Source organism: Mizuhopecten yessoensis, unplaced genomic scaffold, assembly GCF_002113885.1.
Source record: "Mizuhopecten yessoensis strain PY_sf001 unplaced genomic scaffold, ASM211388v2 scaffold6015, whole genome shotgun sequence".
In the NCBI taxonomy this organism is placed as follows: domain Eukaryota; kingdom Metazoa; phylum Mollusca; class Bivalvia; order Pectinida; family Pectinidae; genus Mizuhopecten; species Mizuhopecten yessoensis.
Genome location: NW_018406337.1, coordinates 226,515 through 242,548, shown reverse-complemented (window position 1 = coordinate 242,548; position 16,034 = coordinate 226,515). Strand labels below are relative to the sequence as shown.

The 16,034-nt window shown below is 39.8% G+C and overlaps 2 protein-coding genes across 4 annotated transcripts in view; one reads left to right on the top strand and one right to left on the bottom strand.

The window, feature by feature from the left end:
• The window catches only part of LOC110451424 (sodium leak channel non-selective protein-like), a 66,618-nt gene extending 64,344 nt beyond the window's left edge, over positions 1 to 2,274 (top strand). For all 3 annotated transcript variants that reach the window (XM_021499434.1, XM_021499433.1, XM_021499432.1), the window contains one exon: positions 254 to 2,274. In XM_021499434.1, the coding sequence (XP_021355109.1) occupies positions 254 to 429 (176 nt within the window). In that variant the 3' untranslated portion in view covers positions 430 to 2,274. The remainder of the gene's footprint in view (positions 1 to 253) is intronic.
• A 1,449-nt stretch (positions 2,275 to 3,723) lies between these two features.
• LOC110451423 (agmatinase, mitochondrial-like) overlaps positions 3,724 to 16,034 on the bottom strand; it is a 16,996-nt gene continuing 4,685 nt past the window's right edge. The window contains exons 2-7 of the mRNA XM_021499431.1: positions 14,764 to 14,889; positions 13,713 to 13,897; positions 12,310 to 12,510; positions 10,963 to 11,107; positions 10,249 to 10,343; positions 3,724 to 5,657 (exon numbers count right to left, since the gene is read on the bottom strand). Of these exons, the coding sequence (XP_021355106.1) occupies positions 5,556 to 5,657; positions 10,249 to 10,343; positions 10,963 to 11,107; positions 12,310 to 12,510; positions 13,713 to 13,897; positions 14,764 to 14,889 (854 nt within the window). The 3' untranslated portion in view covers positions 3,724 to 5,555. The remainder of the gene's footprint in view (positions 5,658 to 10,248; positions 10,344 to 10,962; positions 11,108 to 12,309; positions 12,511 to 13,712; positions 13,898 to 14,763; positions 14,890 to 16,034) is intronic.

The window sequence follows — 16,034 nt, the reverse complement described above, 5'->3', positions numbered from 1 at the left end:
AAGTTCATTTGATATACTGAAGGATTTTGAGGAACATCAGTAAGGTTATTCCTCATTTGTAGATGACTTGGTTTGTGATAACCACAAATAACTAGAGTAGAATTAGATGACTGTTGAGGCCAATGCACTTCTAGTCTCCTTCACCAATTCTGATAAACATGTATGTTGTTTTCAATTGGAATAAATTTTGTCCGAATTGCCAGCAGATAATAAAATTATGATATGCAGTAACATTTTTATAATCATTTTTTAGGGGCCAAGACCCTTGGGGTTAGTCTGGGCCAGGTGACTGAGACTGCCCCAGAAGATGTGTCACCCACACATGAGAAAGTGCTGCAAACTGTCCTGATTGGAGCTAATGTGTCCAACAATGTTCAGTCATGGTGGAAGGATCAGCTAGGGGGATTTCCTGTACTTGATATTGACTAACTGGAGGATTTCCTGGATCCTTCAGTAGGGAGATAGGTTTTGGAAGGCAAATGGTCTCCTCCTTGAATATAGTTGGGGGTACCCTTTCTTAAAATCTTTAAATAGAGTTGGGGGTACCCTTTCTTAAAATCTTTAAATAGAGTTGGGGGTACCCTTTCTTAAAATCTTTAAATAGAGTTGGGGGTACCCTCTCTCAAAATCTTTATAAAGTTGGGGATTTTAGAGGGTGATTTCAGCAGTTCTCAGGTAAGGAGGACTGTCTATATGTGATCAGAGATAACAAAAATAAATCTGGGGAGACTCTTTCTTAAGATAGAACTAAAGGGTGATTTCCTACCTAATTATAGAGAGAATGGGATAGACCAGGAATGACACATGTATCCTTCATAAAAAAGGGATTCCTGGGTTTTTTTAACATAAAAAAACATGTTAATGGGTTAGAAAAAAATATTTTTGCAGTAATTATTGCCCGTTCAATATGTTTAAAGAACAAATTGTGCATTCTATGATATTATTTGCATTGAAACCAAAAAATGAAGGTTTATTTGTTAATAGAATATATAGAAGTTGAATGATCACTCAATTTTAATGAAACCTTGGTTTTATAATTTGTATGTGAACAATTTGTTGTGCATGATTTTTGATGGACCAGTTTCACAGGCACTAGACTTCATGTTATGTTATTTCATGCAAAGAATTTTTTAATTTCAAAATCTGGTAATATATATCTTTCATTCATTATTGAATTTTGGTCCTATGGAATCTATATTAGTGTATTGGTAATATATTATGTCCCGGAGATGTTTATCAATTAAAACAAGATATGTGTGACTTTATGTGTGCAAGTTAAGTCCACTATCATGAACACACTTCAGTAAAAAAGATATATAATAAATGATGATGTCATCATTTTTTTAATTGTATAGGACACTAACAGATGAGAATGAGAGGTACAGTGGAGTTACCTCCCTTCCAAAGTGTCAATTTTGTTCATACAAATTATTCTGTTTTACCTTGAAGTGCAATATATAATTGTTTACTATGTGTGCAATACCAGCTAGGGGTGAGGAACATGTTTATGGTTGTACATCGTGGGTGTAAATGTCCAGTAAAAAGAAATATTAATTTAAGATTGGTATCAAAGTAATGATTGGTACTTGTCGAGAGAAAACAAAACTAAATTTAAATAGTCATACATTGATCTATAATCATTCATTAGTTGTTTCACCAGAATAAAGTCAAAACCTTCCAGCTTTTTTTTAATACATTTTCTTGGTGGACCTCAGTTAAGTGTTTATGATGTTTTAGCTATAACTTTTGTAGAAGTGTTTGATTTTAATTCCTTTTTATAGTTTTATCTCTTAAGATAGATTTGTAACATTTACTTTTTTATAGTTTTGTTGGGGGGGGGTTCTAGAAAAAGAGTATTCTTTATCAAGCAACATACTTACTGTACTATCAGTCATTGAGAAGTGGACACAGCCCAGTGGATGTTTTTTATTTGGTTTTTTTTTTATGTTTTGTTAATTGTACACCAAGACTGGTCCACAGAAGTAAGATCTTTGATAAACCGTTCATCTAAAATCAGACAATGATTTAAATTTTCTAAATTAATTTGGAAAACAGTGGAATACCATTTCAGATATTGCTATGGCTTCCCGAGTATTTTGGTTCTATACAAACCTATTACTGGTACCTATTTATTGAGATTTGGCTGAGAAGTCTACAAGGAATCTGTGATGATACTTTAGACATGTACATCAGCCAAAACTTGTTGTTATATCAAGTATGTGTTCTTATATACATATATGTGATGATATATATACTTAATAAATGTATGTTGATTGTTACAAATGACTTAAGTTTTTATTGTGATATCAGAAGTTTTTTCGTTAATTTTCTATTTGAATTTGACATTTCTTGATACCTGATGTTGAAACGAGCATTTGTCCTTGACAATTAGCCGAGCCGGTTTATTTGCAATTACTTTACATTAAACTGAGTCAGATGTATTGTATGTAAGCAAAATTCAGATTTGCCATACGTAAAATCATGTTTGGTGTATTTCAGTTTGTACTATTAATGTATTGGGTCAAAGATCAAAGTATTGTTATGCTTTCACGAGACCTGTGTTGAGTATTTTGTCCTAACCATATCCTGTCATCAACAGCTTTTTCAAGTTTTTCTCTTGAAATGTTGTAAAAGTATTATTGCAGGACAGAGTGGTGGTGGGGTGAAGTGTTTAAAATCCTTTTACAACTTCTGAATAAGTATAAAACTCTTCCATCTGTACAATTTTGAATCCCGACCACCTGAGAATGGTTTCAGTAAAATTCCAGTCAGTGATTTAGACGAAGTCGTTTTAAGAAGGTGTTGACGAACGCCACAGTATGGTATTAAGTTCACATTGGTCCTCTGGACCAGGTGAACTAAAAATGTCCAAACAACTTCTTTTCAATAACCAATAGGCCTAGGTTGATGGTAATTGGCAAACTGGGATAAAGGCTACAAAGTTTATTAAAATGAATGACCACGACTACCCTTTCAAGGTTACAGGGGTCAAATATGATAAAATCTGAAAAAAACTTCTTTTTAATACCCTAAAGACCCAGGGTGATATCTGGTCAGTAGCATGCTGGGATAAATTTCCACTAAGCTTTTCAAGTGTATGACCATATCTGACTTTCAAGGCCACAGAGGTCAAAGTAGTATACTGGGATGAAGTACTACATGTACTCTGATTGTTCAAATGAATTACTTTGACCCACTTTCAAGGTCGCAGAAGTCAAATTTTATAAAAATCTCAAAACATCTTCTCAATAACCAAAACATCCAGGATCATGATACTTGGCTAGTAGCATGCTGGGATGAAGGGCTACAAAGTTTGTTCAAATAAATGACCTTAACTGACTTTCAATGTCACAGGGATCAAAAATTTGAAAAAATGTTTCTTCTTGATAACCAAAAAGGCCAGGTTGGTGATATTTGGCCTGTTGCTGAATTTAGCCCATTTTATAATTAATATGTTTGCCCTTACTCCACTTTGAAGGTTACTAGTGTGAGATTAATAACTGGTGAGTAAACCAGGCACTTTGGGCTTCTTGTGTATTTTATCAAGGATCAGTAGTTACTACTATGCTGACCATAATGTTAACTCTAGGGTTTGAAATTTTGGATGAGCACAATGAGAGTTCTGACTTCATGCTTGTCTTAACAGAACAAGATTATGTGTAAGTCCATATCAGTTGTAGGTGTGATAAAAAGGATAAGGCAATGACACTTGAAACATTGTACATGTATAAACATTTTATTACAAGACAGTTCAAAATCAACAATGATTAAATTATATATTTTCTACAATTAACACACGGAGGTATCCATTTCTGATCATTACACAATATGAAAATTAAAATTATGTTGTTACAATAAAATTAATGTAGCAACCAATACCCAGCATTAACAATATATGAATTTATAAATATTCAAATTCATTCAATAAAATTATTCAAAATCAACAATTTTAAAAAGACAAAAAAATGAGACACTAACCACTGAAATACTGCAAATATTGATCACAGGGTACAAAAAGACTAAAATATGTGTAAATGCACACTCTATTAAAACAATGTAAATAAAGAATTTATTTAAAACAATGCATGATTTATAAATATCATGTAAATGCTGAAAATATGGAAAAAACGTGCCCACAGGTCTTAACTGTGGACAGGATTTAATCCCCTGCGGCTTGAAATATTTTCAGCTTATCGTACTCCATCAATCTGTACGTCAATGATTGCTTTTCAGTCAAAAACTACCTGTAAAATTTGACTTGATGTAACTTAGAACCCATATTGCATCATTAGTAACACTAAGAACCAATATAGCATAATGGCGCTGCTAGACCATTTTGAAAGTGGCTGGAATCTAAATAATGTATATTTGATGTAATTCAGGTTATATTAAGTAATCCTTAATTCTGGTTACACTTCAGGAAACAACTTCCCTTAATATTGATGAATTTCAATCGAAATGTAAGAGGGCTTGCATAATGATAATAATCAAAGTACTGAGATAATTGTATTTGGTGCATATTTGACTAGTTCATCTACATTTAATTGATTCTGAATAGCTGACACACTTCCCTAAACATTTATTGATATCTGCCAAATAAGTAATGAGGTCAAAAAATTGTACAGATTTTTTTTTTATTATTAAAACAGAAACATGGTGTTAACCTTATAGATAGATGTAAAACATTTAAAAAATATTTATGCTCAGGTTTTACATCATATTAAATAATTGTAACTTCCTGACATATATTTAGCATTTCAATTCTTATTTCATTAATCTTAAAACTTTTCCCAGAAATCAAACTTTGTGGATTAAGATGCTTTACTGACTGCCTCAGTTTACCGTTGCCAGATCATAGGATACAGAATTAATGCTTATTTTCTATGAAAACCATTTCTCAATCAGTTAAATGCTATATGTTATTCATGATAACACCTTTTCCAAAAATAAAAGTGTATACAAATTAATGTGCTTTCTCTGTTGATGATAACCCTATAAATCACAAGACTGAAGCTCCTAGTGTAACAAAGCTGACGTGGTCTTATCTCTGCTAATATTAGGTATCCTCGAAATGCAAGGGATCTGCACTCAACTCACATACCTCCTTCTCTACACTGCAAAATGTTATGTATGTACGACAAAATCGAGGCTATCAGTATAAATTTTTATGTTTTTTTCAGGTATAAAAAACCTGACCCAATCGCTAGGCTGATACCTGTCCTTTGAGGTTTATGGGCGCTACACCCGAATTCAAAGCCTGCCAATCTACTCTTTATGCTGCCACAATATTTCTTTGATCTTCATCGAAGACATTAGTATAGTCTACTTGTATCATCTGCAAACTGTTGCTCAACTCTTTAACCCCTGAAGACACATTTTGAACTCTTCCAATCAAAGGTTGGAATAGTTCATTATGAAATTTCATGGGTGAATGAATTAATGAGCCTTCAATTCGTATTTCAGGGTTGCAGAAAAGATAACCTTAGTGTACTGGAAGTGGAACCTATGGATTTTGAGGATACTTATTGCGATGTCTGCGTATATCTTATAATAAATTAACGTAGATATTTGCATGCTGGAAGGACACATAACATCTCGAAGAGGAGGTTAGCTCCAGTTAAAGCTGTGGTACCAAAGGGATCATACGGTGGCGACACCTATTGACAGGAAAGAACATTTTATTAATAATTAGTGTGGTTCTAGTAAATCGGTTTAATTGATGATTAGTCGTTTTACCTCTGACTATGACTAATCAATCATGGTTTGACTTTAATATGAAAACTTTCAAGAGTTACCGAGATACAATTTTACTCATGAGTTATATCATAAACTGCATTCAAACACATTTTCTGTCTATAGTAACGTATTTACAAAGTATCCACCATATTTTACCGAACTTTGTGATTGTTTCTCTTTTTATTTCACTTTCATTATACGATTGATCATGATCAAATATATCATTACCCTTTTCAACCTGTCAAAAATTAATTTTCATAGGAATTGCTTCCCCTTGTCCTGATTTCAAACCATGAAAATAGAAAACTGAAATTGCTCCCCTTTGCCAATAACCCATTAATCTTGCACCATTAAAACCAAAGTTATTTATGACTGCTTATTAATTACTAGCAGATTTCGCTATTAGATTAAGTGTAAATATTGACCAAGACACATTAAAATCTTGTCATATTTGACTAAGTTACAATCGTGAATCCCACGACCACCTGCAGCAGCTTGGTGAAAACCAAAGGTGCAGTTGTGAGTCCGAACGGCATGGCCAGGAACTGGAAGACCTTTCCGTTGCAAGTAAAACGGAGGTACTTCTGTGCCGACTGCTTGATGGGGATGTGGAAGTAGGCGTCCTTCAGATCTACTGAAGTCGCCCACATTCCCTCTCTCACGGAGGCGATAATACCCCGAGGAGTCTCCATCTTGAAGTGAGGAGAATCTATGTTCTTGTTGAAGGCACTTAGATCTATGATGGGACGCCACGCCCCGGACTTCTTCCGAACCAGAAACATTCTGGAGTAGAACCCGGGAGTGCATCCCGACATAGGAACCTCCTCGACCGCGCCCTTGGTAAGCATGGTCCTTACTTCCTCCTGGAGCGCCAGAGCCTTTTCCGGATCCCCCGGTGGAGGAAAAAAGATTGGCTCCGACGCTAAGGGCGGATCCCGCACTAGCGGAATGCCTAACCCCTCCTTGATCACAGACAAGGCCCATGCGTCTTCCGTAATTTCCTTCCACTCTGGAAGGAAAGCAGAAAGACGACCCCCCACAGGAAGATCTGGTCGAGGCAGATCGAGACCTTGCCAGGCAAGAGAATCGTCTGCTGACCCGAAGCCTAATCCTGCGGGAGAAGGACCTAAGCTTGAGCCGAGAGGACTGCATTCCTCCCGGCCAAACTCGTCGTCTGACACGACCAAGGAGGGAAGAAAAGAGTCAGGAACCCTTCTTCTTACCCCCAGGAGGGTTCTTACCCTTCTTACCCTTCCATTTGTTGCCCTTGAAGGGAGGCTTATACTTGGGCTGCGCAGAGGACTGCGAAGCCGAAGGTTTAGCCTTCTTCTTAGGAGGCGCTGACCCCTGCGAGGTACTGGCCTTCTCAGCCTGAATCCTCTTCACCAGAAGTGCAGAGGCGACCGAGTCCTCCTTCAAATCCTTCTGAACAGAAGGAAGGGCCCCTCCAAAAAGAGTGGACCCTGAGAAGGGGGCAGTCAACAGTCTGGAACGGTAAGGCTCATCGACCGGGCGATTTTTCAAAACTGAAAACCGCCTAGCCAACAAGACATTGACGAGGGATGACACCTGTAAAGCTGCCAGCGCTCTCAATGCCCCGTTCAGGGCAGAGGTCACTCTGTCCTGGATGTCGGCCTGCTCTGTCTCGGTAATCCGACCCTCAGGCAAGTCGGATACCCTATATAGACAAACCGTCAAGTAGTCTATATACGACAGAATCTGGATGGAGAGACGCAGCAGTCTCTCCATCTTGTGGTGTTCTTTGGGACCGAACACCACCTGGTCCACCGATTTACCGGGCCAAGCTGCAAGTTCCCTCGATTCCAGCTTAGCTGGTTGAGGGGCAAGCAGACCATCATGTGTGGCATAGTCAGTGGCGTGCACCTCTGACAAATCGCCAACACTGAGCTGCAACCCAGCATACCCAGGACTACGGGTTGAAGAAGAATTCTTCCCTAAAACCCGAGACTGGGCGGTGGCCAGAGCTGAAGACACAATGGTGCCTTCTGGCAGAGAGCGGTCCGACCGAGCGGACACCCGAGGAGCCACCAAAGAACCCAAAAGGGTGGTGGACTCGGGGACAGATGATGCCGAAGGTGGTGGGCAAACCTCCTCCCCAAGAATCCGGGAAACGTCAGCCCTAAGGCCCCGCATACCGGATAACACATGCTGGGCCTCAACCTCAGCAGCCTCAGGGTCTCCCTCATCCTGGAAGTCCTCCTCTGAGGGCAAGCCCTCCTGAGGACTGTCGTCAGACGACTCGGAAAGACCAGCGTCTATATCCGAACAACCAGGTGAAAGATGAACAACATCATTGTCCTCTGCCATACCCGCGCCCTCAACGTCCATAGCCTCCACACCATCCAGACCAGAAGCCTGGGGCGGAGGAAATGGGCCAGCCAGAGGGGCCAACCCGAGAGAAGGCTCCCCGTACCGGCGTTTAGGTGCAGTGCGCCTAACGGCCGTGGCTGTAGGTTTAGGCTTAGTAGCCAAAACCCTACCCTTGGACCCAGAGACCAACGAGCCTGCCCGAGAGGCAGAAGTCCTAAAGGTCCGACACACCTTCTTAGGACCGGCCGATAAGGCCCCCGAAGTAGCAGAAAGTTGGGGGGGGTCAACAGAACTGCTAACACGTCTCCGCGAGGGAGAGACCAAACCCCAAGGATTCCATGACGGAAATGCCATGGGGTTAAACCCATATCCCGGAGGATAGGGGAAAGGTCCCGCGGGCTGGGAGTGACCCCAGAACTGGCCAAACTGGCCTGCCTGAGACTGGGGCTGGCCAACTTGCCCAAAGGGCGAAGGTGGACCGCCACTCCCTCCAGGTGGAAACCCGGACATGTACGGGCTAAGCCCGTAACTGCCGGGATGCTGTCGCAACCCAAAACCATCCGCAGGCTGGTAAGGGCGGCCCAAGGATGGTTGCCCGCAGGCACCCGTATACCCTAAGCCAGGGGAAAACGGAGGCCGGAAACCGGCCCCCTGTCCAGCAAACCCAACCCCTGGGGGGAAACCCCCCAGGTTCCCAGAAGAATGAAACTCGGGACCGGACCTAATAGGACCGGGTCCGGGTAACTGACCGGGAGGGTATGCCTGACCAGCATTGATGCCGGGATTAGTGAGCTGCGCGTCACTAATCCCGGTAGACACAGACAATCCCGAAAGAAAGTCTGTTGTCACACCAGGACCTGAACCCGAAAGAACAGGCCCGGCACCAAGACTGTCCCCAACGACCGCACCACCTGGAATGCCGGGATCACTGACAGAGTCAGTGACCGGCGGCCGGTAGTCCCTACCCGAAGGCAAGCGCGAAAGCTTACGGGCGTTCCCGGCCAATTCGACCCTTGGCTGTGCCAAGCCAGGGTCAGGCTGCCCCTCCCCTACTCCAGGGAGTTCCTGGACAGGAAGGGCCACCCCCTGCTCACGAGAGGGACTTGCCGAAGCAAGACCCCCCGAGACAGGAACAGAGACAGTACCACCAGACCCCAGAGAGCTGGTGGCACGACCCCTACCTCTCTGCTTCCCTCGCTTACCGGAAGAAACAGACGAATCTGTCTTACGGTAAGTTGAGGGTAGCTTTGGAACAATGAAGTCCTTGCCCTGAGATTTTGACTGTGAACAAAGTTCACAAGGCGAAACCTCACTGCAAGGACGACACCTGGGACAGGCATCATGAGGGTCCCGTTCCACAAAGAAATGGGAACACCCATGAGCACTACCTCGTCGCTGTCCCGACCGAGACATACCCTCCAAAGCGAACGTAAACAAAAAATTTACAAGCAGATAAAACGGGAAAATAAGGATAAAATACGATAGTACAAAGTACGCAACGTAGAAAGAATTTCACCCGTAATATAAATCAGAAAACGGTTAAAATAAATAACGTTTGCCGAAACAAACAACCGTCACCGAAATAAACAGAGGTCGGAAATTAACCCACGATAATGGCGGACCGTGGCACACCACCGGCACACGTGGAGTAAAATAACCGGCCGTAAAAGGCACAAAAATAATTTTCAACAATAATTAATTATATTAACAAGGGCAGATGGGTATAAGGCACACAAACTGCGCAAAAAATTGAGTTGACACTCGAACCAAACCGACAAAACAAAGTTTTGAAATGGAGCAAGCTCCGGGCGTCAGCAGGCAGCAGGCGCCATAAAAGGAAGAGGAAGGGAGATCACTCGGTGGCTCTGTCGTCAAGATATGGGTTACGTCACGGTAGGGAGGTAGGGATATTTGAATCTTTTGTTTTTGGGCTACAAAGATGGGTGTAGGTATTGTATATGCATACCAAAGGTATGGTAATTATTGCTGAAATGAAATTTGTATATTGTACATGCTTAATCAAAACTGAATCGAAATTTAAGTTATTTATCCTGCAGAAACCAAATCATGGACAGACAGACACTCCCCCTACCATAATATGTCCCCGCAAACATTTTGAAGGACGTATAAAAAACAAACGACAACGTGGTTTGTTAAGCAATTCTAGAAACAAATACTTACCTCAACAAGGTCACCTCCAACTATGTTCATGCCCCGACATCCTCGTACAATCTCCAACCCCTGGGCAGGTGTCAGGCCCGCTATTTCTGGTGTACCTATTATTGATAATGTGTGACAGGAAGACAAGAAATGTCCAGAGAGGGCTATTTTTACTGAATTCTAAAAATCACACACAATATTACCAGACTGTCAAATGACTACTTTTTTGTAACATCATCCCCATAAATAATTTGATCTGCATATGTTCCAGTACATTTATCAAACATGAGAAAATGTAAATAATAGATGTTTCAAGTATTTGCTTTAATCATATGAATACCGTGTTATGCAATGTCATAAAGCCATCACATAAATTATGTTTATGTAACGTGTGTAATATCACTCCGGAAATGACGACGCAATCAAATTGGAACAATGAATGTGACGTCATGTCATTGGTGACGTCATTGTGAAGAGGACGCCATTTTCATCATTACAGAGGCAGCCAAGCACTAAATATTTGTTTCAGATCACAATTATACAGTTTTCTTTGTATTATATGACAAAAAGAATCTGTCATTCGTTTCCCTTCATATTAGATTTATGATACTCGTTTTGGATTTTTCCTATTCCCTTGCCAGAGGCTGGCAAGCATGAAAAATCCAAAACAAAAATCTAATATGAAGGGAAACTTATGACAGATCCTCTATTTAAGATTTCTATTATTTTTATTACCTGTTCCTGGAGCATAGGCAGGGTCAAGGGCGTCAATATCAAAGGTAATGTAGACAGGGTGGTCACCCATCATCTCTCTGACCTCTGACATAAGTGGGGTCAAGGACTTATGCCAACACTCATGGCCCAGGACTACTCTGAAGCCCTGAAAACGTGACAAGAATAACATCTATAACTTACATTTGCATAACAAATATTTGTTTGATATCTAGGTATAAACAGTGGTTTTAGTATATGCAGTGATGAGTTAAATAAATCCCGACTCATTTCAGCCTATTAGGGGTCATTCTTTTACAGTATAGTCTTATTATTCAGCTAGTCACCACAAGCTGGTCAGTAAGTTATCTCACTACATTGTATATAGCCAGTGTCTTTTTGGAACAGATTTCCCTCTTTCTAAGATTTTATAAACTGCTCCAGTAATCCAGTAAGCTATAAACCAGGTTGGCAGGATTTAACAAGGCTCCTCAGCGGTGTGTTTTTTAGCTCACCTGGCCTGAAGGGCCATGTGAGCTTATGCCGTATACGTTCTGCAGTGTCTGTCAACTTTTTCTTTTAAACGACTTCTTCTGAAGAACTGGAGGACCTAGGGTCATGATATTTGTCCAGTTAGGTACCTGGGTTTGAGTGCTTTAAAGTTTCCTCATTAAATTGACCTTGACCTACTTTCAAGGTCACAAGGGTCAAATATGTTAAAAACTTCAAACAACAATATCCTGAGAAGCATTTGGACTAGAGTTATGATACTTAGGTATGTTATGTAGACCAGCAGTGCAAATCTTTTTCTTAATTACAACTTTAAGTGCTAGTTGGGGGTCAACATGGGTTAAAAGCTTTAACAACCTTCTCCTCAAATTCCCTGAGAACCAAGGTCATGATATTTGGCCAGTAGGTACCAGGGATAGAGTGCTATAAAGTTGCCTCTTTAAAATGACCTTGACCTACTTTCAAGGTCACAGGAGCCAAAAATGTTAAAAACTTCAAACTACGATATCTTAAGAAGCATTTGGTCTAAAGTCATGATACTTGGGTATGTTATGAAGACAAGCATAGCAAATCTTTTACTTAAGTACAGTAATGAGGTCAAATGTCAACTTTTAGTGCTAGCCGGAGTCAAAGGTCAACGTGGGTTAAGCGTTTAAGAAAGGTTAAAATGTCTTGTGTTCTAGTCACCAAATTTAGTCTGAAGTTACCTATATGTCAGTTTCATGTAACAAAAGAAACAGGTGAGCGATACAGGTCCTCTGGGCCTCTTGTTTAAAGGTTCAGCCATCAACCATGTATGTAATCATTTAAACAGTACAAGAGAGAGATATATATACCTCTTTTAATTTATCAGAGTAGTACCTGTTCTTGTCCCCAGTCATAATCTGTGATGTTGTAATTAGAGCCACGAAGCCCGATCTGTATCACACGATGTCCGTCCAAACATCCCTCCTCCATAGCACGACGGAAAGGTGTCCCATGAGCAATTTTCTCGCCCAGCATTGTGTCGTTGGTGTCTGCATGGGCATCTACGTGGACCAAACCTACTGGGCCATGCTTGTCCTTTACACAACAATATTCACCAAAGTTTAGAAAACAACAAAAAGATCGCACAATGAAAGAGATAATTACAAAATAATTCAACAACATGGTGTAATTAGCTAAATACCTTATATTTTGTGCCTAGATATTGGTAATTTTTCAATGATTTAATACATGTTTCCAGTAACATTCCTCAAATTTACAACATAGATTTAATTATTGAAAATTGCAACATATTTTTTCTCTTTGCTTCTACTGTTACTATACGTATCGTATTACGTATTGTATTGTCAAGTTACTGTATCGTGGCAGCCCTATTGAAAACACCATTAATTACCCTGATGACCTGTAGATGTAGTAACTGTATCGTGGCAGCCCTATTGAATATACCATTAATTACCCTGATGACCTGTAGATGTAGTTACTGTATCGTGGCAGTCCTATTGAATACACCATTAATTACCCTGATGGCCTGTAGATGTACATAGTTACTGTATCGTGGCAGCCCTATTGTGAACACCATTAATTACTCTGATGGCCTGTAGATGTAGTTACGGTATCGTGGCAGCCCTATTGAAAACTCCATTAATTACCCTGATGACCCGTAGATGTAGTAACTGTATCGTGGCAGCCCTATTGTGAACACCATTAATTACTCTGATGGCCTGTAGATGTAGTAACTGTATCGTGGCAGCCCTATTGAATAAACCATTAATTACACTGATGACCTGTAGATGTAGTTACTGGATCGTGGCAGCCCTATTGAATACACCGTTAATTACCCTGATGTCCTGTAGATGTAGTAACTGTATCGTGGCAGCCCTATTGTGAGCACCATTAATTACACTGATGGCCTGTAGAGGTAGTTACTGTATCGTGGCAGTCCTATTGAATACACCATTAATTGCCCTGATGACCTGTAGATGTAGTTACTGGATCGTGGCAGCCCTATTGAATACCCCATTAATTCCCCTGATGACCTGTAGATGTAGATACTGTATCGTGGCAGCCCTATTGTAAACACCATTAATTACACTGATGACCTGTAGATGTAGTTGCTGTATCATGGCAGCCCTATTGAATACACCATTAATTACCCTAATGGCCTGTAGATGTAGTTACTGTATCGTGGCAGCCCTATTGAATATATCATTAATTACCCTGATGGCCTGTATATGTAGTTACTGGATCATGGCAGCCCTATTGAATACACCATTAATTACCCTGATGGCCTGTAGGATTGGGTAGGTCATGGTGTGGTCTCCCCCGAGGGCCAGGGGTATACACCCGGTCTGTACAATGCGGGAGAAATGGTTACGGATATCGTCACATGCCTTAGGTAGGTTGTACAGGTTCAAGTTTACATCACCCACATCAGCGACTTGGAATGAATCAAACGGGGAGGCACCTTAAAAAAGAAATTTACAGATTGATAACTTAACAGCCATTATTCAAAGTAGGATGTGCTGAGCTTATCACAATATTGGTATTCCATATTTCATTCCACTGTATTTTGTTTATTCTTTTTCCATATATTCTCCACTTTTGCATCTGTAGTTAGGTCATGAATTTTTTTCGATTTATTTTTCAAAATACAGATTAAATGCAAAATCAGTGTCCAAATATCCCAACCTGAGGTACATGGAACTTGCACAAAACAATATGCAAAACTGGTGAGCAGTTCCAGACTCCATGTCTTCCAACAGGGTACTTAAGTCAGTAGATATCCCTTTCTTGAAGATTGTAAAATTTCAGCCATTCGTCCACCAATGTTTTACTTTGATGAAGTTGGTTTGCTACTGACTTACTTTTACACCTGAAGTATGCATGCCCCCTTATAATTAATATATACCATGTGACTGCAGAATCATGAATCACTTTTGTTCCAGAAACTTAATGCATCTAAAAAAACGACGAATCAAAATATCGCTGATAATTAAGGTGTCGACAGACATTTCTATATCTATGAAGACTAATTGCATCTTGAGTGTAGCTTCTTTGATTAAGGATTATTCTCGTTCCAGAAGGAATTAGAACTTATAAGGGTTGTTAGGATTCTGATCATATCATCAAACCGGCATCCAAGTGTTTCATATCGTCAGGATCTTCATCAGATCATCACTAGCTGCCAGGTTTCAGATTAATCAGCCTGTTAGAAGTTTGAGTTTTAACAGTTTTAGGTTTTTATGATAAACGTTAAAACAACCTCTGATGCAGTCAACATGAAAAACATATATTTTACAAGATTTAATATTTAAGCAAAAATAGTATCACCTGTAGCAATGTTGAGCTTGCGTAACAGCGATGATTCTGCCCGGATTTGACGAGGACCATGTCTAGTTCCCGCCCTGTTTGATGTGCCAATGTCTAGGGGAACACCCACAAAGCAGGCATACAGACCTGTCAAATATAATGTAAAAAAAACATATTTCACACAATATATGAAACCTGGTAAATATAATGTAAAAAAACATATTTCACACAATATATCAGACCTGGTAAATATAATGTAAAAAAATAGATTTCACACAATATATGAAACCTGGTAAAAATAATGTAAAAAACATATTTCACACAATATATCAGACCTGGTAAATATAATGTAAAAAAAACCATATTTCACACAATATACCAGACCTGGTAAATATAATGTAAAAAAACATATTTCACACAATATATGAGACCTGGTAAAGATTATGTAAAAAAACATATTTCACACAACATATGAGACCTGGTAAATATAAAGGGTCAAATACAATTGTGTCTGTTAGATAAACGAAAAGGATGCAAGTGAAGTCTGTCTATTGCAAAATTAATGTCATTTTAGATACAATTTGGCATCAACTATAGATATGCTTCTCTTTTCTCTTTTAAAGGAAAAGTTGATAACTGAAGGAGTGTTGTGAGAAAGTGATCTGCACAAGTATTTACATACTCACGCCACCCTGTGTGTCGTATTCATATACCCGCACATCACCACTCTCATTCACTTCACACTATGCTGCCGAGCAGTACAAACCTATGTTTCTGTCCAATAGAAACATACATAGTCCAAAATACCTCCTTTTTAATTTTTATTTTTTTATGATCTAATTTGATTTAAAGGAGATCGTCATTTATTTCATACTAATCACCCGTAAATATTGCGGCAGAGAGAAAAAAAATATGCCTATATGCCTAATTATTGTAAATTTTTCCATCAGTTCCGATATGTACCTGCAGTTGACTAATAGAAATGTGACTGAGTTTCCTCTAGCCCCGACACCACAAATAGAAATGTGACTTAGTTTCCTCTAGCCCCAACACAACAAATAGAAATGTGACTGAGTTTCCTCTAGCCCCGACACCACAAATAGAAATGTGACTGAGTTTCCTCTAGCCCCGACACCACAAATAGAAATGTGACTGAGTTTCCTCTAGCCCCGACACCACAAATAGAAATGTGACTGAGTTTCCTCTAGCCCCGACACCACAAATAGAAATGTGACTGAGTTTCCTCTAGCCCCGACACCACAAATAGAAATGTGACTGAGTTTCCTCTAGCC